At 43.2% G+C, this 27,038-nt stretch overlaps 1 protein-coding gene across 3 annotated transcripts in view; it reads right to left on the bottom strand.

The window, feature by feature from the left end:
- The window catches only part of TMC7 (transmembrane channel like 7), a 57,209-nt gene that overhangs the window by 13,277 nt on the left and 16,894 nt on the right, over positions 1–27,038 (bottom strand). For all 3 annotated transcript variants that reach the window (XM_045460326.1, XM_045460327.1, XM_045460328.1), the window contains exons 3-12: positions 24,588–24,736; positions 22,273–22,440; positions 20,646–20,728; positions 14,771–14,916; positions 10,748–10,895; positions 9,285–9,458; positions 7,475–7,632; positions 4,863–4,980; positions 4,325–4,422; positions 1,874–2,060 (exon numbers count right to left, since the gene is read on the bottom strand). In XM_045460326.1, the coding sequence (XP_045316282.1) occupies positions 1,874–2,060; positions 4,325–4,422; positions 4,863–4,980; positions 7,475–7,632; positions 9,285–9,458; positions 10,748–10,895; positions 14,771–14,916; positions 20,646–20,728; positions 22,273–22,440; positions 24,588–24,736 (1,429 nt within the window). The remainder of the gene's footprint in view (positions 1–1,873; positions 2,061–4,324; positions 4,423–4,862; positions 4,981–7,474; positions 7,633–9,284; positions 9,459–10,747; positions 10,896–14,770; positions 14,917–20,645; positions 20,729–22,272; positions 22,441–24,587; positions 24,737–27,038) is intronic.

The following is a 27,038-nucleotide window of genomic DNA, read 5'->3' as shown; positions in this document are numbered from 1 at the left end:
GTCAGCAATACAGATGAAAATGAAACATGTTTAATCCAGACCCCAACCTTGGGAAATTCATCTTGATGAGAAAATAGAATAAATGGGCCAAAGTTCACATATATGGATGTTTACTGCTATAGTTACTGATATCAGGGAGTAACTGGAAGCAATGAAAGAGCTATCGACAGGGGTCACTTAAAGGTTAAAGTGCATCCACACAATGGAATACCCTGAGCCGGTAGAAAGGATATGGGCTTTGCATCCTGCCCTGACAGTACTATGAAATGAAAGGGCAGATTTCAGAACTCTGTGCTGTATGATCTCATTTAAGTTTTTAAAAAAACTTTACAGGACTTTAAATATGTGTTAAATGGATCCATGAGAACATACAATTCATTACATGAATTTTTATAAGCATTTATTTCTCCTGTATATTAAAAACAAATATTTCCATCAGGGCCAAAAAGACTTGTGGAAATATCAAGTGGAAAGGGGGTGAAAGGTATAGCAATAGGCATAAGATTTCCCCTTAATATTTTTAAAAAATACATTACTAGGAGGGAGCAGCAAGCCGTTCTGGCTTCAGCAGAAGCCAGAAAATCATCTGAGCCAGACGGCAAAGAGTACTAGGGACCCCCGGTGTCCTGTTTGGGGGTGGCTAGCTGGTCAGGCCTGTAGTGTCAGAACTCAGCCATGCGCCCCTGACCTATTCCGTTACTCCCACATATCTTTACTGGGCTCCACACCGGGAAAGCACTGGGTAACCAATATTTTCTGGAAAGAGAACAAGTTCCTATATGTTTTCTCACATCCACCTCTCCTTCGGTTACTTCAACCAATTGAAGTTTCCAAATGAAAGCATCAGAACATTCTTCAAAGGCCAAAACATCTGGGTAGGCTCAATTCAAGGCTCTGCTTACCTAAGGATTAAATAGCTTAGGTCTTGAGTGAAGTAAACCTGGAGTCACTTATAAGCTATGTGACCTCAGATCAGTTACTTAACCTCTCTGAACTTCAGCTTCCTGATTTATAAAATATGATTAATGTCAGTACCTACTTCAAAAGATGTGTATAAGCATTATATGATAGCCTATGGGAAGTGTTCAGCAGGGCAGGGGAGTACATGGTATTCTTATCATTATGATTACTGTCATTATGAATATTAATATTATAATTATTATTTCCATTTCTGAATCCTCAGGGCTTGGCATAATAGGTAATTAATAAGTGTGGGGCTTATTAGTAGATGGCACCTCTGGAAGAAGGGATGAAAGTTACTGTATACATATCTGCATTGTTTAAATGTTTAATATTGAGCATCTATTGCTTCTATAATAATAATAATAATAATAACAATAATAATAACAACAATAATAATAAAAGAAGCTCAGTAATGAAGCCCAGATCAGTCAGTCATCTGCAGGGCCACTCTACCCATTCAGCACTTAGTTTAGACACAATACTTACTTCCCGTGAGCCCTTCAAGGAGCTACACAAATAACTGACACCTGAAAATAAATACAATGCCTCCAACATCCAAACAGAAAATGACAAAACTTAAATTAAATAAATGCTTTGTTAAACATCACCAGATGTGCCACTACCAACTGATGGATCAATTACAACTCAACTTTTAGATGGTTACCTGCAAAAACAACATTTAAATCACAGGAGCAAAAAAAAAAAAAAAATCTTAAGACTCTCAAAATTATAAAAATGTGGAAATCCATTCAAAGTCTTTTTTTCCAGAATAAAAATATGTATCGAATAAGGAATGTAGTTTTGATACATCTGATGGGACGTGGATAGGCTCCAGTCACACGACTGCCGAATGCCTTGCAAGGTCAAGAATGGTCCAGAATATCAGCCCCCTGCCCAACCTTCTCCTTACCTCTTTCACATAAAAGATGATAATGAGTTTCAAGGTTGCAATTGCAGGGAGAAGAGGGGAGAAAAAGGCTCCAATCCAGCAAATGGTTTGCCCATAAACAATCCCCAGAACGTTATCAGGAATGGCAAATTCTTGCTGTCCCCAGCACTGAACCAGTTTCCAAGAGGAACAGTAGGTCACCAGGAGCCTGGAAACAAACAGGACAATTTCTCACCTGGATTGCCAGTACCTGCCAAGGCCACAGAACCACGTCCCCCAAATCGGGGCTATTTCCACACACATTTCTCAGGGAAACTGGTTAGTCATATGTTTAGATGCAGAAGACCGTGAACTCTGGAATCATTGAGACCAGAGTCTGAATCTCAGATCTACAGTTTACCAGCCAGATAAGGTCAGATGAGGTTCGTTTCCTCATATGGAATGTAGGGGAATTATAACACAACCTACCGCACCAGACTGTGGTGACCATTAATGGCAGTCTCTGTGTACTGGCTTGCCACTCGGCTCAAAAAGTAATGTGCATTCACACAGAAAATGGCTTATGAGAATCCTACCACCTAGCATAATCGCTTCCTGGAATCCTAGAATCTTCCCACGGAAATCCCAGAAGCAGGGGCCTGTGACTAACACACATAGTTGTTCACTGCAGATTGCCACGTGTTAGCAAAAATACTGGAAACAGGGGCGCCTGTGTGGCTCAGTCAGTTAAGCACTGACTTCGGCTCAGGTCACAATCTCGTGATTCGTGAGTTCGAGCCCTGCATCAGGCTCTGTGCTGACAGCTCAGAGCGTGGAGCCTGTTTCGGATTCTGTGTCTTCCTCTCTCTCTCTCTGCTCCTCCCCTGCTCATGTTCTCTCTCCCTCTCTCTTTCTCTGTCTCTCAAAAATACAACAAGCATTAAAAAAAATGTTTTTAAATACTAGAAACATCCTAAATGACCATCAGTAGGGGCTACATTGACAAACTATATGCCACAGACACAGTGGAACATTATACAGTCCTTAAAATGAACAAGGAAAATCCATGTGTCCTGACTGGAAAGTTATTCATGATATTTTGTGTGTGCAAGGGAGGAAAACAAGTAAGGTACAGACCAATGCAGATGTACTATGATTCCATTTAAAGGCGGAAAAAGAACACTTCTAGCAAGACTGTGTGTTTACTTATACATGTAGTTATGTAAATGTGTCTTTGTTTTTATTTATTTATTTTTTTGAGAGAGGGAGAGGGACAGGGAATGCACATGTATGGGTAGGGGAGAGGGGGAGAGGGAGAGAGAGAATCCCAAGCAGGCTTCATGCTGTTAGCATGGAGCTGGACACAGGGCTCGATCTCATGAACCATGAGATCATGACCTGAGCCAAAATCGAGAGTTAGATGCTTAACTGACTGAGCCACCCAGATGCCCCAGGACTGCTGGATCTACCCCAATGGCCATGTCTGAGAAATAAGGTAGGACTGGGGAGTTAAGGGGATGGTAACAAAAGAGAAGTCTCACTATTCTCTGGACTTCTGTATTTATTTAAATACTAAATATTTAACATTTTTAAATAAGCACACATTCATGTCATATTTGTGTAGGTTTTTAAAAGGACACTTTCTTTATTAAAGTTGGTTTTGAAGGGCTTACTGGACTTCTGACATGCCTGACTAATTTGTACACCTGGGTAAAAAAAGTGGTTAAGTAAACAGTTTCACTTAAGGCTCAAGGAGATGCCAATAATAATATGATGACAAAATAATGGTGACCATGTAGGGCACCTGGGTGGTTCAGTCCGTTGAGCGTCCACCTTCAGCTCAGGTCATGATCTCAAGGCTCATGAGTTCAAGACTCACATCGGGTTCTGTGCTGACAGCTCAGAGCCTGGAGCCTGCTTTGGATTCTGTGTCTCCCTCTCTCTCTGCCCCTCCCCTGCTCATGCTCTCTTTCTCTCTCTCAAATAAACATTAAGAAAAAAATTTTTTTTTAATTTTTTTAAATAATGGCGATCATGTGGTGATAGTATTTTCTTTAGTGCTCAGTACTTATCTCTGCGTTTTCTCATGTGATCCTCACGACAGTGCAGTCAAGTGGCTAATGCTACCATCCCCATTTCACAGGTGGGAAAAGAGGTACAGAGCTTAAATAATTTGCCCAAGGTCACATGACCAGCAAGTGGCAGTCCTGGGGCATGAACCCAGGTCTCCCCTGACAGTGGCTGTGCTAATGGCTGGAAGCCACCTCCACGGAAGCCTCATGGAAAGCAGCACCATTTCTGTTTATGCTGCCTTTCAAGGGGACACCTAACGGACCATGAGGTCAATGGCCCAGAGCAAGTTAAAAGTCACCAGATGGTTGTTGGTGATTTCTGTCAGCACTCTGTGAAGCAGCTGTGGTGGGAGCCTCCAGCGAGGACTCGGGAGGGGGTCGGAGGGGTAGGGGAAATAAGAGGGGTATCCCTCACGCTTACTTTCTAGGAAAATCCACAAAAAGCGTCACGGCCAAGATGATGATGAGGTCGAAGATCATCAGCTTGTACATTTCCTGTCCAACTTGGGTCTCCCAGCACTGGAACCAAAGAGATCAAGAGAAAATGAGGCCCTTGGGGCTCCTGGCTGGCTCGGTTGGTAGGGCATGCACTCTGGATCTCGGGGTTGTGGGTTCAAGCTGCATACTGAGTGGAGAGGTTACTTAAAAATAAAATCGTAAAAAAAAAAAAAAAAAGAGAGAGAGAGAGAGTGCCAGGTTCTCAGATTCCTTCCAGAGCCCTTTTCGCCCACAGATCCTGCTACCTCTGGAGGCCACCAGCAGATGCTCCTCTGAGCTCCAGCACAGACTTTGGTTTTCAAGCCTATAGAAGTGTCTCCTATGTTGGACTGTACCATACAGCAGGAAAGTGGGCCAATCTGGGATTCAAACCCAGAGGTTTGAGGGCTGTTCTCTTAACCTTGAGCCTGTCACCCCAGGATGACCCACCCTGCAGGACACCCCCATCCCTGCAGCCTCACCGGGTAGAGTTTCTGGTTGTAGCCACAGAGCTCACAGGAGTAGTTATCACAGGATGTAATCTTGGAGCCCAGGGTGAATACCAGCACACAGATGGTGGCCAGGCGCATGAACACACACCTGCAGGGAAAAGAGGGAGGGGAGTGTACAGGACGAGGAGGCCTCAGGGCAGGCTGGCTCCTTGGAACTGAAGCTACGAGTGGAAAAGCTTCAAAGCATATCTAGAAATATTAGAGAGTTTCTGTTTGGGATTATGAGAACGTTCTGGAAAAGGATAGTAGTGCTGGTAGCAACACTGGGAATGTACTTAATGCCACTGAATTGTACACTTAAAAATATCTAAAATGGGAAATTTCATGCTGTATATGTAATTTGCCACAATTTTTTAAATGGCGGGGGGTGGGGGGAAGATCAAAAAGCTGGGAATTCCTGCATCCATGATGATGCAGCCACACTATAGAACATTACACATTCCTGAAGGGAACTAGTTGTGTCTTTTAAGTAGAAGCTTTGAGAGATGTCTGGTATATTGGGGAGTGGAAAAAGCATGTTACAGAGTGTCACTTAGATAGGATCCTATTTCTGGAAGAACACAAAACAGACAGATGGACAATGGCCACCATGCAGATGAGAGCTGCCTGGGGGAAGCAGGATTCAAGACAGGAGGGCAGGGGCGCCTGGGTGGCTCAACTGGTTCAGCGTCCGACTCTTGAATTTGGCTTGGGTCATGATCTCAAGGTTTGTGAGTTCAAGCCCCATGTCAAGCTCTGCGCTGACAGTGTGGAGCCTGCTTGGGATTCTCTGTCTCCCTCTCTCTCTGCACCTCTCATGCACTCTTTCTCTCACAAATAAACAAAGACAGGAGGACAGAGTGGGCTAACCTGTTTTAAAGATGCTTTTCTATTGTTTGCTTGTAAAAAAAAAATAGAAATATGAAAAAGTTAGGAGCGGGGAGCAAAGCAACTCTTCTGGATACATAGCCTGCCACCTGACGTTGTATCCCTCCTGGCAGAATGTGAGTACCCAGCACCACTGGGGATGGGCCCACCACTAAAAATGGAATCTAATGAAAAGTCAGATTTGACACAGTTTAGAGCAACTGTAGGCAATAGGAGGATACAATACACCACGAAGAAACAATGATCTAAATCCACACTAGGCGATGTTCTACGGGACAAATGCCCAGTGTCCACCCAAATCAATGGCATAAAGAAGGGGAAGGGGAGTTCTTAAAAGAATAAAGGGGGCTTAAGAGACGTAACAACCAAACGTAGCATGTGGATCCTGTTTGGATCCTGGTTTGAACAAAACAATCCTAGAAAGCCATTTGCAACTTCATCAGGTAACTGGCTTGATTTTATTAGGTATGATGATAGTATGTTAAGGAAGAAAAAAAAAGGTGAAATAAGATTTGGGCGGAATAATCCAGCAAAAGTTGGGGAGCGGGACAGGTGAAACAAGATTAGCCAAATGTTGGTAATGATTGAAACTAAGTGATGGGCATATGGGGGGTTCATTATACCTTTTGTTCTGTAAAAGTTTTGGGGGCGCCTGGGTGGCTCAGGCGGTTGGGCATCCGACTTCAGCCCAGGTCATGATCTCACAGTTTGTGAGTTCGAGCCCCGCGTCGGTCTCAGTGCTAACAGCTCAGAGTCTGGAGCCTGCTTGGGATTCTCTGTCTCCCCCTCTCTCTCTGCCCCTCCCCTGCTTGTGCTCTGTCTCTCTCTCAAAAATGAATAAACATGAAAAAAAAAAGTTTTGTTTTTAAGAAGCAAATGCCCTCTGAGGCATGAAACGCTCTATTTCACACTGTCCCCACCTGGTTCTCTTCAGCTCATTTGTGTTAGCTCCCCAGACCCTGCTTTACAGCTGTCCTTTCTTTCTTTTTTCTAGGACACTGAACATTTACATGTTATTACATGATATTACATGATATTACAACAAGTTATAAGAAGTCAGCTGAAACACATCTGGTCAGTGACTTAGCCACATTTTCTTGGTACTCACTATACCAGTAGATGCCTCAGGCAGGTTCGTGCAGTAAGCCTCTGTGACTCTCCTCCCCTCTCCTCCCAAGGCCCTTACACCGCGTAGTGAGGTGGCAATGTGAGGGAATTCATGCCTCCGGGAGCCAGCCACCTTTAGGAAGTCCAGGATGAGTACCTTGTTGGGTGGGAACACTCTTAAGAGCTTTCCTACCCAAACTCCCAGTTGTCCAGTAGGACTGAGCCCCAGCTGCCAACAGCTCCAATAAGATACATTTTATCCCTTCTCTCTCTCTCTCTCTCTCTCTCTCTCATTCCCTCACTCCCCTGCTGGTAAACACTTGTCATTTCTAACATCTTCCGAGCAACACCGCCTCCCAGGGCCCCCACCTCATGCCCTCGGCTGTTGATATGCTAACACATGGACAAAAAATATAGTACTGCTGAGTACATGCTTAAGTCAAAGAGATTTCACTGCATGGGCACACTCCGATTCATTCACAGGGGCTGTCTGAAGGCTGTAGAGGCCTCTTGGCTCAGCAGGAAAAGGTGCCACAATTGATCAGCAATGTCTGCCATGAGCAAGAAAGCGGGCAAGTGGTGATCTGCTTGGCATGTCTAGGCATTACCTAAGGATTGTCAGCCGGATCTCAAAGCCTGGGGAATAATCCTCATAGTGGATGATTTTGGCAAAGATCATTGGGGTGATAAAATTGGCCAGTGTGATCACAATAGAAGGCAGGTACAATATCAAAAGGTTCTCTCCAAAAACCATCTTGTCAATTTCCTGTGAAGATAACAAAGGGAAGTTTGCACCCAGATGAATCGACCTTGAAAGAACTTAACTCTGACGTAGTCAAGTCATTATGCTGAACACCTTATATGCTATATGTCAATTATATTTCAATAAAACTGGAAGAAACAAACAAAAAAAGAGGTCAACTATACATATTTAGAAAACAAACAGAAGAAAACATATATGTCATTCAACATGGCCCATAAACATAAGCCATTTCCTTCCTCAGGTGTTCAAATAGAGGAACTGTGCTCTAGCACCTCAGGAAGAAAAATTAGCTCTGTTGGATTAAGGTCAAGTATTGAAAGAAATCCACGGATGGGGTGCCTGGGTGGCTCAGTCGGTTAAGCATCTGACTCTTGATTTTGGCTCAGGTCACGATCTCATGGTTGTGAGATGGAGCCTCAAGTCGTGCTCTATGCTGAGTGCGGAGCCTGCTTGGGATTCTCTCTCTCCCTCTCTCTCTCTCTGCTCCTCCCCTGCTCATGGTATATCTCTCTCTCCCCCACAAAATAAATAAATAAACATTAAAAAAAAGAAAGAAAAAATCCATGGAATCTGTATTAATGGGCAATTTAAAGTATTATTAAGGCCATAGTAGAAATTGATTTGGACTAGCCAGTCCCTCCTTTCAGAGTAATAGACTAATTGGTCACATATGTGGCTATCTGGGATAAAACTATGTTTCCTGGCCTCCCTTATAGCTAGGTACAGCCATCAGGGATGTGAGTGGAAGTTTTAAGTGCAAGCACTAGGTCTTGCCCTTGAAGGAAAGGGTGCGCCTTCCCCGACCCCTTCCCATTGGCTAGAACGTGAATGTGCTCAACTGTCTCGTACCACATAGAAGAGAACGCATCCTAAGAATGGCAGGGTCACAACAGGAATGAACCTGGGACCCCGATGATTGATTTCATGAAGTAGAGCCACCAGACGAACTTGGCTTTTTTAAACCACTGCTATTAAACTTTTTTAAATGTTTTATTTATTTTTGAGAGAGAGAGAGAGAGAGAGACAGAGTACAAGTGGGGGAGAGGCAGAGAGAGAGGGAGACACAGAATCCGAACGAAGCAGGCTCCAGGCTCTGAGCTGTGAGCACAGAGCCCAATGCGGGGCTCGAACTCACAGACCGCGAGATCATGATCTGAGCCAAAGTCGGACGCTTAACCGACTGAGTCATCCAGGCGCCCCTAAAACAACTGCTATTTTAGGTAAAGTGGGGCCCCAGCTAGTAAGTAGTGGAGTTGGCGATTAAATCTAGGCAGGCAAGCCTGAATTTTGAATCCTGTGGATTCCAGGAGGAATTCCAAACACTCTTTTTGGATGCTTTTGTATTTTTATTAAAAGTGGAAATTGTGGGCTCCTGGGCGGCTCAGTCAGTTTAGCGTCCAACTTTTGATCTCGGCTCAGGTCTTGATTTCAGGGTTGTGAGTTCAAGCGCCACGATGGGCTCCCCACTGGGAGTGAAGCCTACTTTTAAAACAATACATAAATAAATAAAACAAAATCAAAGTGGAAATTGGTCACCTCTGATTTTCCAGTTCTCTGTCATATCAGCCAGATTTATATCCACTTCAGACAATGCACTTGGCCTACAAAATGTCCAGCCAAAGCAAAAGTTAAACTGACTTTCACAGAGTACTCACTTTTTTCATGTGCTCTTGTGAGAATATCGTTGCTCTATAAATTGCATAAAAGCATGCAGCTAAAACAGCCAGAACAATGCAGTTCAACAACAGTCTCAAAGAGTAAATCCGTATTGTTTCTTCCGAGGTCCTCTCTGCTATCTTCTGCCGTATTCTTTCTTCCTCCAGATCTGCCTGAGAGCCAAAGAAAACTCATCTGTGAGCACTGGGTGAAGCGATATTCAGGGGTTGAACATGTGATTCACTGTCGTGCCCTATCCAGCCATCTATAAGACCTTCCTTAAGCATTCATCTCCCCCCAGGTATCTTCCCAGACCAAGCTCAACTAGTCTTCATGTCTACTAAAGACCTAAGTCAAGGTAGAGCCTCCTATTTAAGGCAACAGTTAGACTCCATAATAAATGTGAAAACGGAAGCATAACCTATTCATGACATTACTTACATGCAGTATGTGCCATTCCTTTAAATTTTTTTTTAATGTTTTATTTATTTTTTGAAAGACAGAGAGAGAGAGGGAGAGAGGGAGGGAGGGAGGGAGCGTGAGCAGGGGAGAGGCAGAAAGACAGGAGGGCAAAGGATCCAAGGCGGGCTCTGTGCTGACAGGCTGACAGCAACAAGCCTGATGTGGGGCTGAACTCATGAACTGCAAGATCACGACCTGAGCCGAAGTTGGACGCTTACTTGACTGAGCCAGCCAGGTGCCCCTGTGCCGTTCCTTTAAACAGATGATACATTTAATTTGATTCCTTCCATCTTACTTTATTATGGTTTTGATATAATTGTCCCCTCCTCTTTTTTTTGGTAGGTTTGGTCAAGATACTATTTGTTCCTCTTTCTCCCCTTATGAATCTGGAAATTTGTTTGTACTTTTTTGTATTCTCCACTCCACCTTATCGTTGTGGCCTCCCCCCTTAGTTGTTTCTCCTGGTATAAGTGATGCATGACAGATTCTCAACAGGTGGAAAAATAACCGCATGAGGTGGTGGGGAAGGAGGGAAGATACTCTCCCCTCCCACCCACCATCATGTCCCCACATCTCCTCCAATCCCCAGTCCATCAGCTCCATGCTAAGCGTAAGGGGATCTCTGTGGAAAGCTCTTTTTTTTTTTTTAAGTTTATTTATTAATTTTGAGACAGAGCACAAGTGGGGAAGGGGCAGAGAGACAGAGAGAGAGACAGAGAGAATCCCAAGCAGGCTCTGCACCACCAATGCAGAGTCTGATGTGGGGCTTGAACTCACACACTATGAAATTATGACCTGAGCTGAAGTCGAACACTTACCTGACTGAACCACCCAGTGGCACCCTCTGTAGAAAGCTCTTGAAACCAACACTGGGGAAACCTGCTGAGTACTGAAGACAGCCTGGCCCTGACCCAGCTGCTCTGCAAGCTACAACCCCCGCTTTCCAAGGCACGACTTTGCTGGCAAGGAACCCGCCGAGGGAAAAGCCAGCAGCACTCACCCGGAGCTCATACCGCAGGCTGCTGTGCTTCAGGTCCGCCATGCTACGGTTGGTGATGCAGAAGTCCCAGCCAGCAAAGATCTTGTTGCAGTAACTCTGAAAGTGCTCCTCGCTCCGGATCAGGTTGATTTTGAACCCTTCCACTGACCTGAGCCCAAGACATGATTCCCCTTCTTTTAAGAACAGCATACAGGCCCACCGATTGGCTTTGTTTACAATTAAAAAAAAAAATGTATGGCTGCATTTTCCACTCATTTTGACATGGACACGTTCTGGACCATTCTAAATATGAGTGGCAGTTAAACAGGTAGCTTGTTGACAATTATGTCATCTGCCCAGTGGCTTTTCTCACAGCTGGAATAAAACTAAACTCTTTAACACAGCCTAGAGATCCTGCACTGTGCCATCTTTCCTCCCATACGGCCATTCTGCTGTAACTACCATGGCTTTGTTTCCTTTCTATAAACATACAAATTTCTCCGGCCCCAGGGCCTTTGTACTTACAGGACCCTCTACCCACTCTTGGGACAGTTCTTCCCCTGCCTCTTCCCAAGGCTGCTCCTTTTGCATCATTCAGGTTTCAGCTCAAATATCCCTTGCAAAGATTCCTCACTGCCCCATCTAAAGTTGTGACCCCCACTTCAAATTAGTCTATTTTCTTCAAGGCAATGAACCTAATCCACAATCATCTTGCAGCCCCTTAACCTGACTCAATTAAAAAAATTTTTAATGTTTACTTATTTTTTGAGAGAGACAGCATGAGCAGGGGAGGGGCAGAGAGAGAGGGAGACAGGATCTGAAGCGGGCTCTGTGCTGAGAGCAGAGAGCCCAATCTGGAGCTTGAACTCCCAAACCGCGAGATCATGACCTGAGCCAAAGTCGGACACTTAACTGACTGAGCCACACAGGCACCCCAACCTGACTAAATTTTAAATTCCTTGAGGGCAAGTATCCTGGCTATCTGGCCATTTTTTTTTTTTATTTAATTTTTTTTTTTTTCAACGTTTATTTATTTTTGGGACAGAGAGAGACAGAGCATGAACGGGGGAGGGGCAGAGAGAGAGGGAGACACAGAATCGGAAACAGGCTCCAGGCTCTGAGCCATCAGCCCAGAGCCTGACGCGGGGCTCGAACTCCCGGACCGCGAGATCGTGACCTGGCTGAAGTCGGACGCTTAACTGACTGCGCCACCCAGGCGCCCCTATCTAGCCATTTTTATATCTGGAATGCCTGGACCATAATATGACCAAATATAATTGATGGATAAATCAATGTATAAATGACTTAAATGGTAAAATAGCCAAATATTTAGTGAGCACCTATTTAGGTCAGATGCCACTCGGTGGCACATTTCATAATTTTAATTGATTCAAATGCCTTCCTGGAAAAAATACACCCCAGCCTTTGATGATACAAAAACATCGAATGCCACAGACTGTGTAGAGGCAACAGGATATTTTTAGGATTTGCTAGTGAGTTGTAAAGACAGCTGAAGTGTAAGGAAATTACAGTTATCAGTCATTCTGCCAAAAGGTCCCAGCAAAAATTGTATATCAGAACCACCTGGGGTGCTCTTCCAAAATGCAGACGCCCAGGAGGCCTCACACTCTGAGATTCCTAATTCAGGAGATCCCACGTGGGGTCCAGAAATACGTTATTTTAGCAAGCTCCATGGGGATTCTGAGGTCCTATCCCAGTTGAAACCCTATGATTTAGACCAAAACTACGTTTTACAGATGAGAAAGCAGAGATACAGAGATGGGAAAAATTATTTCCCTAGATCCAGAGAGTGAGGGCAAGAACTGGGGCTAATTTGACGGTGACAACGATGGTAATTTTAATTCAATAAATGTCTGGAAGGTGCCAGTACTAAGTCCTTTACCTGCCTTGTTTCAGTTAATCTTCCATTTCACAGGGGAAGAAAATGAGGCTCACAGAGGTGAAGGGGTGTTTGAACCTTGGTCTCTGGACCCCGAAGTCCAGGCTCTTTGCTGTTAATAGCACTTCCTCCTCCTGGGATAGACTTTCCCCATGACATCACACCCAGGCCTCCCTCCAGTCTTCCTCAGGAAGCAATCAGAGCCCTGAGGTGAGGAGCTCGGGCAAGGTCTGAAGGTGGAGTCACTATTCGGCTAATAAAGCTTAATTCTTCTCCAGGACTCCTTCCAAGGTCCTGGGAGAGCCTCCAGCAATGTGTTCATATGGTCCTGTTGTGTTTATTTTTTCAGACTTTACACAAGATCTTTTTGTATTCTTCATCTTAAAGAGGGCCCCTCCAAACTGTCTAAACCGCAGGCCCATAAAACTTGGATCTGTTCCTGCCATAATCATAGAGTAGCAAAGCCAGACCCCAATCAACTAACATTTCTCTACCATGCATCTCTCTGCTCTCAAAACGAGCCACTGCTTTTTTGCATCAGTATGCTGCCCATTTGAGTGGGCGATGGACACACAGCACTTAATTTTCATCTCATAGATGCCAACACAGGATATGAGTGCCTAGCTAGTCTCTGGGGCTTTTTCTGTGGTGATAAATCCTAGTCTCTGTGGAGGGCAACTCAGTCCTCAACATCCTCGTCCCTTCTATGCCTGTGATAAGGAGCTTCAGAGCTCCATGGCTTATAGCACCTATGCTCTCATGTAGACAGTGAAGCGGGTAAGAGAGGTGCCCACCCATAACCTTGCCTGCCAACCAACATCGTTGGGGCAGAGAGAGCAAGCTGTCCATTAAAAACTTGCGGTTCTTGGGGCGCCTGGGTGGCGCAGTCGGTTAAGCGTCCGGCTTCAGCCAGGTCACGATCTCGCTGTCTGTGAGTTCGAGCCCCGCATCAGGCTCTGGGCTGATGGCTCAGAGCCTGGAGCCTGTTTCCGATTCTGTGTCTCCCTCTCTCTCTGCCCCTCCCCCGTTCATGCTCTGTCTCTCTCTGTCCCAAAAATAAATAAACGTTGAAAAAAAAAAAATTTTATAAAAAAAAAAACTTGCGGTTCTCCTATAGTATTATATTAGTGCTAGAAAATAGCTGCCAGCCCAGGGACATCTCCCAGCCTCCCCCACAGTTATCTTTGGTCTATAACTAATGGAATGTAAACGATGTGCATCACTTCCAGGCCTAGCCTATAAACATCTCCCATGTGATACTCCTCCATGTTTGTTTTCCCTTCCTGCCTTTCTAGCCAATGCTGAAAATGGCTGAAGTTTGGTAAACTTGAATCCCAGAATGACTGAGAAGGAGTCTACCACAGTAACCTGTGTCTCTATTCAGAACTTCATGTAAGAAAGATATACAACTCCTATTGTTTGGCTGTTGGTACTTTTTAGGACAGTTGTTTGTTAGTAATTAAAGTAATTAATATTCCTTGCTATTCATGTCTTGGGAATTGGCATCTCCCACTGAACCATTGGTCTACCATGGAAAATGAGACGTTCTCCTATGACCTTGACCTGCTGACCTTAGTTCAAGGGTCGGGTTTGGATACCTGAATGAAGCAGAATCAATGAGTCTCTTCAAAAGGATTTCTGAACCTGTGACTGAGAGTCTATGTAAGGAAGCTGCCACCAGGAGAATCAGAGAGGAAGGAGCCCTTGCTTTTGGTTGTTTAGAAGACATACCTATATCCTTACCCTTCCTATAATTTGGAGCTTCCTCCCTACCTTGGTTCTCTGAGCCCCTCAGTTTCCCTTTACCGCAGTTAATCAGAGTAGGGTCTCTAACACTTGCAACCCAGTAGAGACCTGATTAGCATCCACACCAGATCCAAGGTAAGGTTACATTATGGCGCTGGCCAATGTGTGTAATTATGACTGACTGAAGCACCCCAGGCTTCTGCTCCAGCTCCCAAATTTTGCTTCCATTTCCTCCAGGTCTCCCCTGCCTGCAAAAGACTCATGGACCTTCCTTCCCAAATCCTACTCCTGGCCTCTGCTCATCCTTTGGGCAATGGCTCCAAGAGTCCACAGACCTCCAATAAACCCCAGCCATCAAAGGTAATGCAAAAAGAACACAATGAAGAGATAAATCTTACCTTTTCACTATCCAAAGAAGACTCAGGGCCAGGTAGGCAATCGTGCTTAACAAATAAGCCAGGGGCAGATCATAGGTGAAGTTCTGAAATTTCACCCCATCAATGGTGTAATGTCCATAAAAGAGGCAGGTCTCCTCCAAAAAACCCTGAAACAAAACCAAGGGCATGAGGTCAGACTGGTGAATTCACTTCAGGGAATAGGAGACCAGTCTCTGCCTCAAGAAACTCGCATTCCAGTGTCATTGTTCATCCCTGAATTCCCAGACACCAGAACAATGCCAGAATCATAAGGCATGTTTGGTCAGTGTTTGGGGAACAAAGCACGGATAAAACCCGAGCATTAAAAATACAGAGATGTATGATCCAAGAATGAAATTAAGAAAACAATTCCATGTGCAAAAAGAATAACATACTTAGGTATAGATTTAAAACATGAAGTGTAAATCGCACAGTCTTTTTTTTTTTAATGTTTATTTTTGAGAGAGAGAGAGAGAGAGAGAAAGACAGAACATGAGTGTGGGAGGGACAAAGAGAGACAGACACAGAATCCAAAGCAGGCTCCAGGCTCTGAGCTGTCAGCACAGAGCCCAACATGGGGCTCGAACCCATGAGTTGTGAGATCATGACCTGAGCCAAAGTTGGACGCTAAACTGACTGAGCCACTCAGGCACCCCCCTCCTTTTCTTTCTTTCTTTCTTTCTTTCTTTCTTTCTTTCTTTCTTTCTTTCTTTCTTTCTTTCTTTCATTCTTAATTTTTTTTTTTCAACGTTTATTTATTTTTGGGTCAGAGAGAGACAGAGCATGAATGGGGGAGGGGCAGAGAGAGAGAGGGAGACACAGAATCGGAAACAGGCTCCAGGCTCTGAGCCATCAGCCCAGAGCCCGACGCGGGGCTCAAACTCACAGACCGCGAGATCGTGACCTGGCTGAAGTTGGACGCTTAACCCACTGCGCCACCCAGGCGCCCCTCTTTCTTTCATTCTTAACACCATCAAACATTGTTAAGAAAAATTAAACATCTAAATAAGTGGAAAACATCCCATGTTCATAGATCAGGAGAATAATGGCAATCTCCAAAGTGATCTACAGATTCAACACATCTGTATCAGAATCCCTGGTGGCTTCTTTGCAGTAATTTACCAGCTAATCCTAAAATTCACATTGAATTGTAATGGGCCCAGAATAGCCAAAACAATCTTGAATAAGAATAATAAAGTTGGAAGACTCACACATCCCAATTTCACTTACTATAAAACAACACTCATCAATACATTGTGGTAGTAATATAAAAACAGACATAGATCAATGGAATAGAATTGAGACAAATACATCTATGATGAATTGATTTTTGATAAAGGGAAAGAATGGTTTTTTCAAGAAATGGTACTAAGACAGGTGGGTAGCAGATGCAAAAGAAAGAAAAGAAAAAGAAGCTGAACCCCTACATTACCCTATATATAAAAATTAACTTATGGATCAAAAACTTAAATGCAAGAGCCCAAACTAGAAAACTCTTACAGGAAAATAGAGGACTAAAGTCTCCATGACCTTGAATTTGTCCACGAATTCTTAAGTATGACACCAAAAGCACAAGCAATAAAAGAAAAAATAAATTGGACTTCATCAAAATTAAACTTTTATGCTTCAAAGGATACTATCAAGAAAGTGAAAACACAATCCAGAGAATAGAAGCAAATACTTGTAAACCATGTGTCTGATAAGGACCTTATATCTAGAATATATAAAGAATCCCTAGGGGTGCCTGGGTGGCTCAGTCGGTTAAGCCGCCGACTTCGGCTCAGGTCATGATCTCGCGGTCCGTGAGTTCAAGCCCCGCATCGGGCTCTGTGCTGACAGCTCAGAGCCTGGAGCCTGTTTCAGATTCTGTGTCTCCCTCTCTCTGACCCTCCCCCGTTCATGCTCTGTCTCTCTCTGTCTCAAAAATAAATAAACGTTAAAAAAAAAAAATTAAAAAAAAAAAAGAATCCCTGGGGATCCCGGCTGGTTAGTTGATAGAGCATGAGACTCTTGATCTCAGGGTTGTGAGTTCGAGTTCCACGTTAGGTGTAGAGATTACTTAAAAAGAAAATCTTAAAAGAAAAAAAAAAAAAGAACTCTTATAGCTCAACAATAAAAAGACAGAATCCAATTAAAAATGGAAGGAGGATCCAAATACACATTTATTCAAAGAAGATACACAATGGTCAATAAGCACATGAAAAGATGCTCAACACCATTAGTCATTAGGGAAATGCAAATCAAAATCACAAAGAGGTTCCACTTTCACACAAACTGGGGTGGCTATAATCAAAAAGTCAGTAAATAGCAAGTGTTGATAAGAATGTGGAGACATCAGAATCCTCAAACATTACAGGTGAGAATGGAAAATGGTGCAGCTGCTTTGGAAAAGTCTGGCAGTTCCTCAACAAGTTAAACACAGGGTTACCATTCGACCTAGTGATTTCACTCCTAGGTATAGGTGTGGAATCACTAGTTGTAAACAATCCAACTGTCCACTGTGAATGGATAAACAAAATGTGGTGTATCTACACAATGGAATCTTATTAATGGAATCTACACAACTGGAATCTTGTTCCAATGGAACAAGAATGAGAGATGCCACAACATGGGTGAACCTTTAAAAACACTCTAAATGAAAGAAGCCAGAGACAAAAAAAAAAAAACAAAAAACCACCTATTGTATGATTCCATGTATATGAAATGTCAGGAATGAGCATTTTGTACACAAAGGTAGATTAATGGTTGCTCAGGGCTGGTTAGGATTGGTAGGTGATACTTGAAGGGCACAACATTTCTTTTTGAGGTGATGAAAGTGTTCTAAGATTGGCAATGATGGCACACAGAAAAACCATGGAATTGTGCACTTTAAATGGACTATATGATACATGAACTATATCTCAATAAAGCTCTCACCAAAACCAAACAAGACCAAAACCAAACCAAACCAAAACAAAACAAAAACCCCAAAGGCGCCCTATGTGAAAATATAGCGTAGAAAAGCCCCCAGACTACTCAGGGTGGGAATAACCAAACACCTCACTCTTCTCCTTTGACAGCAGGAAAACTGTAGGAGAGTGGAAAGGGAATATATACAGAAAGCAGGAATAGTATACAAGGTACATAGATGTTCAGTATAGTATCATTTATAAAGGAGGAATATGGAAGCAATAGAAGGCTGTCTGGACCATGAAAAATCCGTATTATAAAATATGAAGTAAGACCATATAAAGTAAGGTTAGGAGTAAAGTCAAAAAAGCTGTGAACAGAAGGTCACGAGAAAGGTCAAGAAGGCTATGAACCAGTGTTAAAGGTTAGGTGGCCTCTGGGGAGAGGTACTTTCACTTTTTACTCTATAAATTTTGTATTTTTTATGATAACCATATATTGTTATATTGAGTATTTAAATACATGTTTACATGTATTTATTTATTTTGAGAGCGAGTGAAGGGCAGAGAGAGAGAATCCCAAGCAGGCTCTGCTTCGAGTCTGATACAGGGCTTGAACTCACGAACCACAAGATCATGGCTTCCCTTAAGTCAATTTTTATTAGAAATAAAAACGTAGAAACAGAAGATTCTATCTTTAATTCTTCTGAAGGCTGGGTACACAGGCTACCAAAACTTGCCCAACTACACGAAACCTGTTTTCATTGGCCCAGGTCGGTATCAGGGCTGTCTGTCATCAGTATCTCCCCTTCAAAATAATGTAACATTATAGGGCCAAGATCCAGTGGGCCTGGAAAAAGATTTATCTGATTTGATCATGAGCTCAACTGTTTTCAGCAAAGACAAGCCATTGTTTAACCTCTCTGGCCATCTCTCCTTTTATCATGATATGCTAAACATTTATGATCAAGTGCATCTAAGCCTCCTATAATTTCTCCTATAAGGAAAAAGGTTATGGTGTGTGGAGATCTATAAAAAGAAACTTTTCTTGTGGAATGTAATTTACAGAAATGGGCCTAACAGCAGTTCTGGGAATTTGGTCCCACTTTGCTATCATTAGCGACCTTGGGTTACTCACTGAATTTCTTTCCCCCTTGCATATTTTATATAGCTTCTGTTTCTTCTTTTGCATAGTGGACATTTTAACACGTGTCTGATAATTCCTCTCAATTGCTGTGAGAAAAACATAAGCTCAGAGATGTAAAAACCACTTTTTCGAAATCAAATGCAATGGACAAATTCAAAGCTTTGCACATTCGGTAAAGCAGAAGTAACTTTCAGGGGCACCTGGGTGGCTTAGTTGGTTAAGTGTATGACTCTTGATCTCAGCTCAAGTCTTGATCTCACGGTCGTGATTTCAAGCCCTGGGCTGGGTTCCATGCTGGGCATGGAGTCTATTTAAAAAATAAAATAAAAAAAAAATAAAATGAAGACTAGTAACTTTCAGAAAGACTTTTAATATATTTGTATTTTTTACTTTTTTTTTAATGTTTATTTATTTTTGAGATAATGCGAGAGGCAGAGTGCACGCGGCAGAGGGGAGAGAGAGAGGGAAACACAGAATCCGAAGCAGGCTCCAGGCTCTGAGCTGGCAGCACAGAGCCCGACGCGGGGCTCGAACTCACAAACTGTGAGATCATGACCTGAGCCGAAGTCGGACGCTTAACTGACTGAGCCACTCAGAGGCCCCTATATGTTTGTATTTTTTAAACATCTAAAGGAGTGGTTCTTTTTTTTTTTTTTTTTTTAAGTAGGCTCCATGCCCCACATGGGGCTAGAACTCACAACCGTGAGATCAAGAGTCACAGGCTCTATTTTGAACCAGCCAGGCACCCCTCTAAAGGAGTGGTTCCTAACCAGAGGCAATTTTGTCCCCCAGGAAACATCTGGCAATGTCCGGAGACGTTTTTGATTGTCACAAGTGTGGCTGCTACGGGCGTCCAGTAGGTAGAGGCCCCTACTTCCTACAGTGCACAGGACGGCCCCCACAACAAAGAAGTATGGCTCTCAAATATCAGTTGTGCTGAGGTTGAGAAAAACTGGTCTAGAAGGCAGAGATAGCCATTTTCCATAGCTGCAATCTCATTTCCTGGAAAAAGTGGGATAAACAAATGGAAGCGCACAAAAAAATCATTTTTTTTTTTTTTTTTTAGAAGAAAGAAGATAAAAACCCTTTGGAACTACTATAGCAAGGAGGAGATTAGTTCCACTTTAGAGCAGGGGGTTAACCTGGGATTAATCAACTCCGGATTTCAGGGAATGTGTATGGATGTGTACAAACGTGTGTGTGACTCAGGTCTTTGTGTGTAACTTCTGGGAGGAAGAGTCCAGGCTTTCATCCGGGTGGTTGAAGACCCCAAAATGTAAGGTATTACAATGTCTGAGAAATTAAATAAATTCTATTTGGGTTTATTTTCACTGAAACTTCTTTCTGTGGGAGAGCTCAGTATTCTGCTATAGGTCAATACAAAGGTGGCAGGGACTAAGGAAAGGCCAAAGGCTGAAAGTGACAAAGCCCATTTCCTGTATAATCTAGCAGCAGGTGGGTGAACATTATCCTTGCCGACGGTGGTCAACTCTTGTGTTTGGCTCACCACAGACACTCAGGAAACTGATCTTTAAGTTAACCTATTTTTTGGGACACCTCGGGGGCTCAGTTACGTGTCTGACTTCGGCTCAGGTCATGATCTCACGGTTCGTGGGTTTGAGCTTCACACTGGGCTCTGTGCCGACAGCTCAGAGCCTGGACCCTGCTTCCGATTCTGTGTCTCCTTCTCTCTCTGCTTCCCCCCTGCTCATACTCTGTCTTTGTCTCTCTCTCAAAAATAAATAAACATTTTTAAAAATTTTAAATTAACCTATTTGCAGTATATCGAGGGTCCAAATACAGAATTATGTGAAATACTTACAGTGCCAGAGAGCAAGTCTATGATATAACTATAAAAGTAAATGAGGCCAGAACTACTTATTGGATACACTGTGCATTGAACATCTGTGGAAAAAACAAAAACAACAACGTCAGTGGAAATAGTTTCACAGTCTCTACAATTTGTCTATCATAATTTGTGTACATATGCATGCATATGTATATATATTTAGACATGTCACATATAATTATGTGTGGATGTGTTTATGAACTTGTGGTTTTCTGTCTGCAGTCCAAACCTCAATACACCAAGTACAGCAGCATTTTCCCCTCTTGCTATTTTCCCTACAAATCTGTGGATGTATGTCTTTTTCTGTACATGTTGTATGTGGGTCTACTTATAGCATGTGTTTTGTTTGTACTGGTATTTTGTGCTTTGGGGTTCATGTTTGCACGTGTTTTGGAATATGTGATTGATGTATTGTTATTCCATTGTAAGCACATCCAATTTTAAAAGATCTTTCCAGGTGTGTAAATAAACATGCAGCTTCATTAAAACAACCTATATTTACATATGTACAAATGATCAAGAGATTACCTGAATACTAATTTTAGTGAAACTACCTTATCCTTGAACAGCTAGTTCACTTTTTCTGTATCAGTTACCTTTGCTATGTAACAAATAACTTCTAAGTCTCAGTTACTAAACTTTCTCATTCATGGAGCTACAGTTTGAGCTCATGTAGCTGATTTAGGCTGAGCTAGGACGGACTCCAGTCTTCCAGTTGGGCTCATGTCTACACCATACTTCATTCTGGGGCCCAGGCTGAAGCAATGGGCCCTCCCCAGGACTCTTCTCATAGACAAGTCAACCACATAAACCATTTCAAGCTAATATTCCTCTGGACAAAACAAGTCACATGGCCAACTGCAATACCAACAGGGCAGAAAGTATTCTCTGCCACAGTGGGAGGCCCTACAAAGTCACAATTACAGGGGAGTGACAAATTGAGGAAAATAACCCAATCTCTGAACCTCTGAACCCTGAATCTCCGTACCCTTCTCTGAACCTCAGTTCCCCTTTGTTAAAAGAAGAAAGTTAACGGTCAGTTAAGCATCTGACTCTTGATCTCAGCTCAGGTCTGAAACTCATGGTGGTGACTTAAAGCCCTGCATCGGGCTCCACAATGGGTGTGAATGCTACTAAAAAAAAAAAAAAAAAAAAAAAAAAAAAGGAGTTGCACCAGTTCCTCCAAGGCTAATTTCCAGTTCTCCCATTTTATAATTCTAACATAAGTTGGCACTGACTCAGCTCACCCTACTTCTGGCCCCTAGCACAGAGCTAGGAATCAAGAAGGGAATCGATAAATGTCTGTGGATGACAGAAACCCTCCACAATAGAATAAACAGAATGCCCAAAAGATGTGACTTCTGTTGAGCATTCAGTAAAGAAACACACGTCCAGCACTTGCTATAATGTCTGGCACATAACTGGTGGGAACTGAGTGTCACCATTATCAGAGATAAAAGTCTCGAAATAAAGTTATTGGAGTAGGTTATATCATGCTTGCTAAATATTCCACTTTCCTAGCCCACAGTGCTCCTCCCAAGTGGTAGATAGGCACACAGTGACAAGAACATTCTCACAGCAAACCAGGCCTCAGACTTACCCGTGTCTTTGGACGGAATGAGCACAAAGGTGCTGTTGGTGATGTTGTATTTGGTGAGCAAGATGGGGAGCAAAACCAGCATAAAGATAATCAGAAAGATCACCAAGTTCAGCAACACCAGAAACCGCAAGAAGGAGAAATAGGACTGAATCCCAGTGCCAAACTTTCCTGGAAAAAAGAAATCCAGACATCACCAACCAGGAGCATCGACCCACACGCACTACCCGCAATACATCCAATCAGCCAGAAAGCTGAGGGACTTGGTGGGGGAGGGAGGAAGAAACATTTTGTATATCTGCTGTTGGCTTTAAGGCTCTCCTTCTTTCACTTGTAAATCTACACTCCATCTTGAATTAGCTATTTGACAATGGTGTGTGGTAGGACTCAGTATCTTTTCTTATATGAATATCTAATTGACTCAGCACCACTTACTAAAAAGGCTACCCTTTCCCCAGTGAATTGCAATAGGTGCTTTTGTAACTGACCATGAGTGTATGAACCCGTTTCTGAATTCTTACAAGGCCCTTCTGAATGAAAACCTCCACAAAGGCCATCACTAAACCAGAAAGGAAGCTGGGCATGGAAGCTTGACCGCCAGGATCAAATCCTTCAAATCCTGGGGCTGCCTCATCCTAGCTGAGTGAACCTGGCCAAGTATTTTAACCCATCAGAGCCATGCGAATGATAAATACCTATATGAAAAGTTCTTGTGAGGATTAACTAAGCTAGTTATGAGTGAAATCTTTAGCACAACACCTACTGGATAATAAAGGCTCAACTGGGATCAGCTTTTATTATTTTGCTTCAAACATGATGTTGTGCTTAGATCGCAAAAAAAGTACGGCTAAATGGTTAAGTTTGTTTGTTTTTAATGTCTATTTATTTTTGAAGGGGGGAGGAGGGGAAAAGAGAGAGAGAGAGAGAGAGAGCAGGGGAGGGACAGAGAGGGAGGGAGACACAGAATTTCTATCAGCACAGAGCCAGCCCGATGTGGGTCTCGAACCCACAAACCATGAGATAATGACCTGAGCTGCAGTCAGATGTTTAACCGACTGAGCCACCCAGGCACCCCCCAGATGGTTAAGTTTTAAGTGAGCCTATGAAGTCCCTTGTTATTGTGTTTATATTCTCCCAATAAAACAATTTTAAAAAGCATTTTATTGAATAAATTACCAAGAGTATTTTATAGGTCTTAAAATAGTAATATTGACCGCATTTCTTCCATTCATCCTGCCACATTCACTACAAACTTTACAAAATTCCCACTTTAGCAGATTTGAGGAGTTGTTTGTAGATTGTTTTTGCTTTATGGCTACGTAACCCTAAGAGGTATTTTCTCCCTGGCCCTGCTATGTCACCCAAATGTTGAAATGTTTCTTCCTAATCTTATATTGTGGCACAACTTGCAATTTTTTGTATACTTGCTATGGAATGAATTGTGTCTCCTCCCTCCCTGAAATTCATATGCTGAATCCCTAAGCCCTAATCTGATGGTATTTCGAGGTGGAGTCTTTGGGAGGTGTTTAGGTTTAGATGAAGTTATAAGAGTGAGGCCCCATGATGGGATCGGTGACGTTACGAGAAGAGGCATCAGAACTGAAGCTCTCTCACCACCCCCCTCTCTCCTCTTTTCCCAAGAGCACACAAAGATGAGGTCATGTAAAGACAAAGCGAGAAGGCAGCCTGGTCTTGAACTTCCAGTCTCCAGACTATAAAAAAATAAATTTCTGTCGTTGAGGCCACCCTGTCTACAGTATCTGATTAGAGCAACCAGAGCGGACTGTTGGAATCCTGCAGCCCAATTCTCCCCAATATGGGGAAGAACGGATCCTCGGTATTTTCAGGGCCACGGGCACCTCTGCCAGTCCAGTGAAGCCTAATGAACCCTATTTCAGAATAATATTTTAAATACCCCAAATACAAATAGACCTATGGTTATAATATTAAAAACTGGTTAAAATATGAAAAACCAAACGTGTGCTACAATAATAGAGGAGCATCTTCATTAGCACATTAAATAACAAGACCTAGTGGCAGATCCTGCAGGTTAACTGCTACAATTTCAAAGTAGTGATGAGTATAAATGGTGTTCCAAGACAATTACAGCCAGAAGGGATAGGAAAATATCTGATTTTCCTGCTGACAAAGAGACAGGTTCTGCTAATCCTAACTGGGGCTGTTACTCCCATTCATCATGGAAAGAAGTGCTAAATTTCATCTAGACGTTAGAGAAAACGAAGCTGTACTTTCCGCCGTGCATGGGAGACTTCTGCCAAGGAGCGCGGAGCCCGTGCGCAGAGTGTGGGGCGTGGTACCTTCTATGCTGCGAATGTCGTCCCGCCACAGCTCCAGGTGGGTCGTCATCTCGCGAGCCTTCCCTATGAACCTCTTCCAAGACTTGCTGCTATACCGTTTCCACTGGTCCCACTCAGATAAATACTTCATCTGGGTCTCCTGAATGTTCCTGCGTTAAAAAACAGTCATGACAGGGGCGCCTGGGTGGCTCAGTCAGTTAAGCGTCCGATTCTTCATTTCGGCTCAGGTCATGATCCCACAGTTCGTGGGACTGAGCACTGCCTGAGGTTCAGCGCTGAAGGCATGGAGCCTGCTTGGGATTCCCTCCCTCCCTCTGTCTCTCTGCCCCTCCCCATGCGCCTACTCGCTCTCTCTCTCAAAATAAATAAATAAATAAATAAAAGTCATGACAATGATCATGACAAGGTCATCAAGCCTCAGCATCAAATAAAATCCCAGCCAACAGGATGTGGAAAACCTGGAGCCCTCATACACTGCTGGTGGAAGTGTAAAATGCTGCAGCCGCTAAGGAAAACAGTCTGGATATTCCTCAAAATGTTAAACACAGAATTCTGATATGACCCAGCAATTCTACCCCCAGGTAGATACCCCAAAAGAACTGACAACAGGGTCTCAAACAAAAACTTGTACGTAAATTTTCATAGCAGCACTGTTCACAAGAACTGAAAGGCGGAAACAACCCGATGTCCACCAATGGATGAATGGACAAACAAAATGAGGCACATCCATACAATGAAATATCATTCAACCATAAAAAGGAATGGCATATTGGGGCACCAGGGTGGCTCGGTTGGTTAAGCATCTGACTCTTGGTTTCAGCACAGGTCATGACCTTTTGGTTCTTGAGTTTGAGCCCTACAACTGGCTCTGCACTGACTGTGGGGCCTGCTTAGGATTCTCTCTCTCTCTCTCTCTCTCTCTCTGTCTCTCTCTCCCCCCCTCCTGTATCTCTGCCCCTCCCCTGCTTGTGCTCTATCTCTCCCTCTCTCAAAATAAATAAACATTAAAAAATTTAAAAAAAAAGGGGGGGGTGCCTAGGTGGCTCAATCAGCTTAGCATCTGCCTCTTGATTTCAGATCAGGTCATGATCTCACAGTTCGTGAGATTAAGCCCTGCATGACAGTGCAGAATCCACTTGGGATTCTCTTTCTCTCCCTCTTTCTCTGCCCCTCTCCTAGGCTCATGAGCACACGTGCACACTCTCCCTCTCTCTCTCAAGATAAATAAGTAAACTTAAAAAAAAAAAAAAAAGGAAAAACAATCCAGTGAAGAAATGGGCAGGAAACATGAATAAACACTTCTCTAAAGAAGACCTCCAGATGGCCAACAGGCACATGAAAAGATGCTCAACGTCGCTCCTCATCAGGGAAATACAAATCAAAACCACACTCAGATACCACCTCACGCCAGTCAGAGTGGCCAAAATGAACAAATCAGGAGACTATGGATGCGGGAGAGGATGTGGAGAAACGGGAACCCTCTTGTACTGTTGGTGGGAATGCAAACTGGTGCAGCCGCTCTGGAAAACAGTGTGGAGGTTCCTCAAAAAATTAAAAATAGACCTACCCTATGACCCAGCAATAGCACTGCTAGGAATTGACCCAAGGGATACAGGAGTGCTGATGCATAGGGGCACTTGTACCCCAATGTTTACAGCAGCCCTGTCAACAACAGCCACATTATGGAAAGAGCCTAAATGTCCATCAACTGACAAATGGAAAAAGAAATTGTGGTTTATATACACAATGGAATACTATGTGGCAATGAGAAAGAATGAAATATGGCCCTTTGTAGCAACGTGGATGGAACTGGAGAGTGTTATGTTAAGTGAAATAAGTCATACAAAGACAGATACCATATGTTTTCACTCTTATGTGGATCCTGAGAAACTTAACAGAAGTCTATGGCGGAGGGGAAGAAGAAAAAAAAAAGGTAGAGAGGGAGAGAGCCAAAGCGTAAGAGACTCTTAAAAACTGAGAACAAACTGAAGGTTGATGGGGGGTGGGAGGGAGGGGAGGGTGGGTGATGGGTATTGAAGAGGGCATCTTTTGGGATGAGCACTGGGTGTTGTATGGAAACCAATTTGACAATAAATTTCATACATTGAAAAAATAAAATAAAATAAAATATTCAAATCAGAAAATAAATAAATAAATAAATAAAGCCACTCCTTGTTAAAGGCAAAAAAAAGGGAACTGCATACTGATATACACCACCACTTGGATGACGCTAAGTGAAAGAAGCCAGGTACAAAAGGTCACATGTTGTAAGATTCCATTTATATGAAATGTCCAGAATGGCAAATCTAAAGACAAAGAGTAGATTAGTAGCTGAGGGGAGGGGAAACAGAGAGGAGTAACTACAGACGATGAGGCTTTGGGGGTTTGAGCTACAAGACGGAGGGAGCCTGGGTCCCTGAATGACTACAAAGTTCCCCCTTGATCTGAACC

This window comes from Leopardus geoffroyi, chromosome E3, assembly GCF_018350155.1.
Source record: "Leopardus geoffroyi isolate Oge1 chromosome E3, O.geoffroyi_Oge1_pat1.0, whole genome shotgun sequence".
Taxonomy (NCBI): Eukaryota; Metazoa; Chordata; class Mammalia; order Carnivora; family Felidae; genus Leopardus; species Leopardus geoffroyi.
The sequence above is the reverse complement of the archived record's forward strand: the minus strand, read 5'-3'. Positions and strand labels throughout refer to the sequence as shown.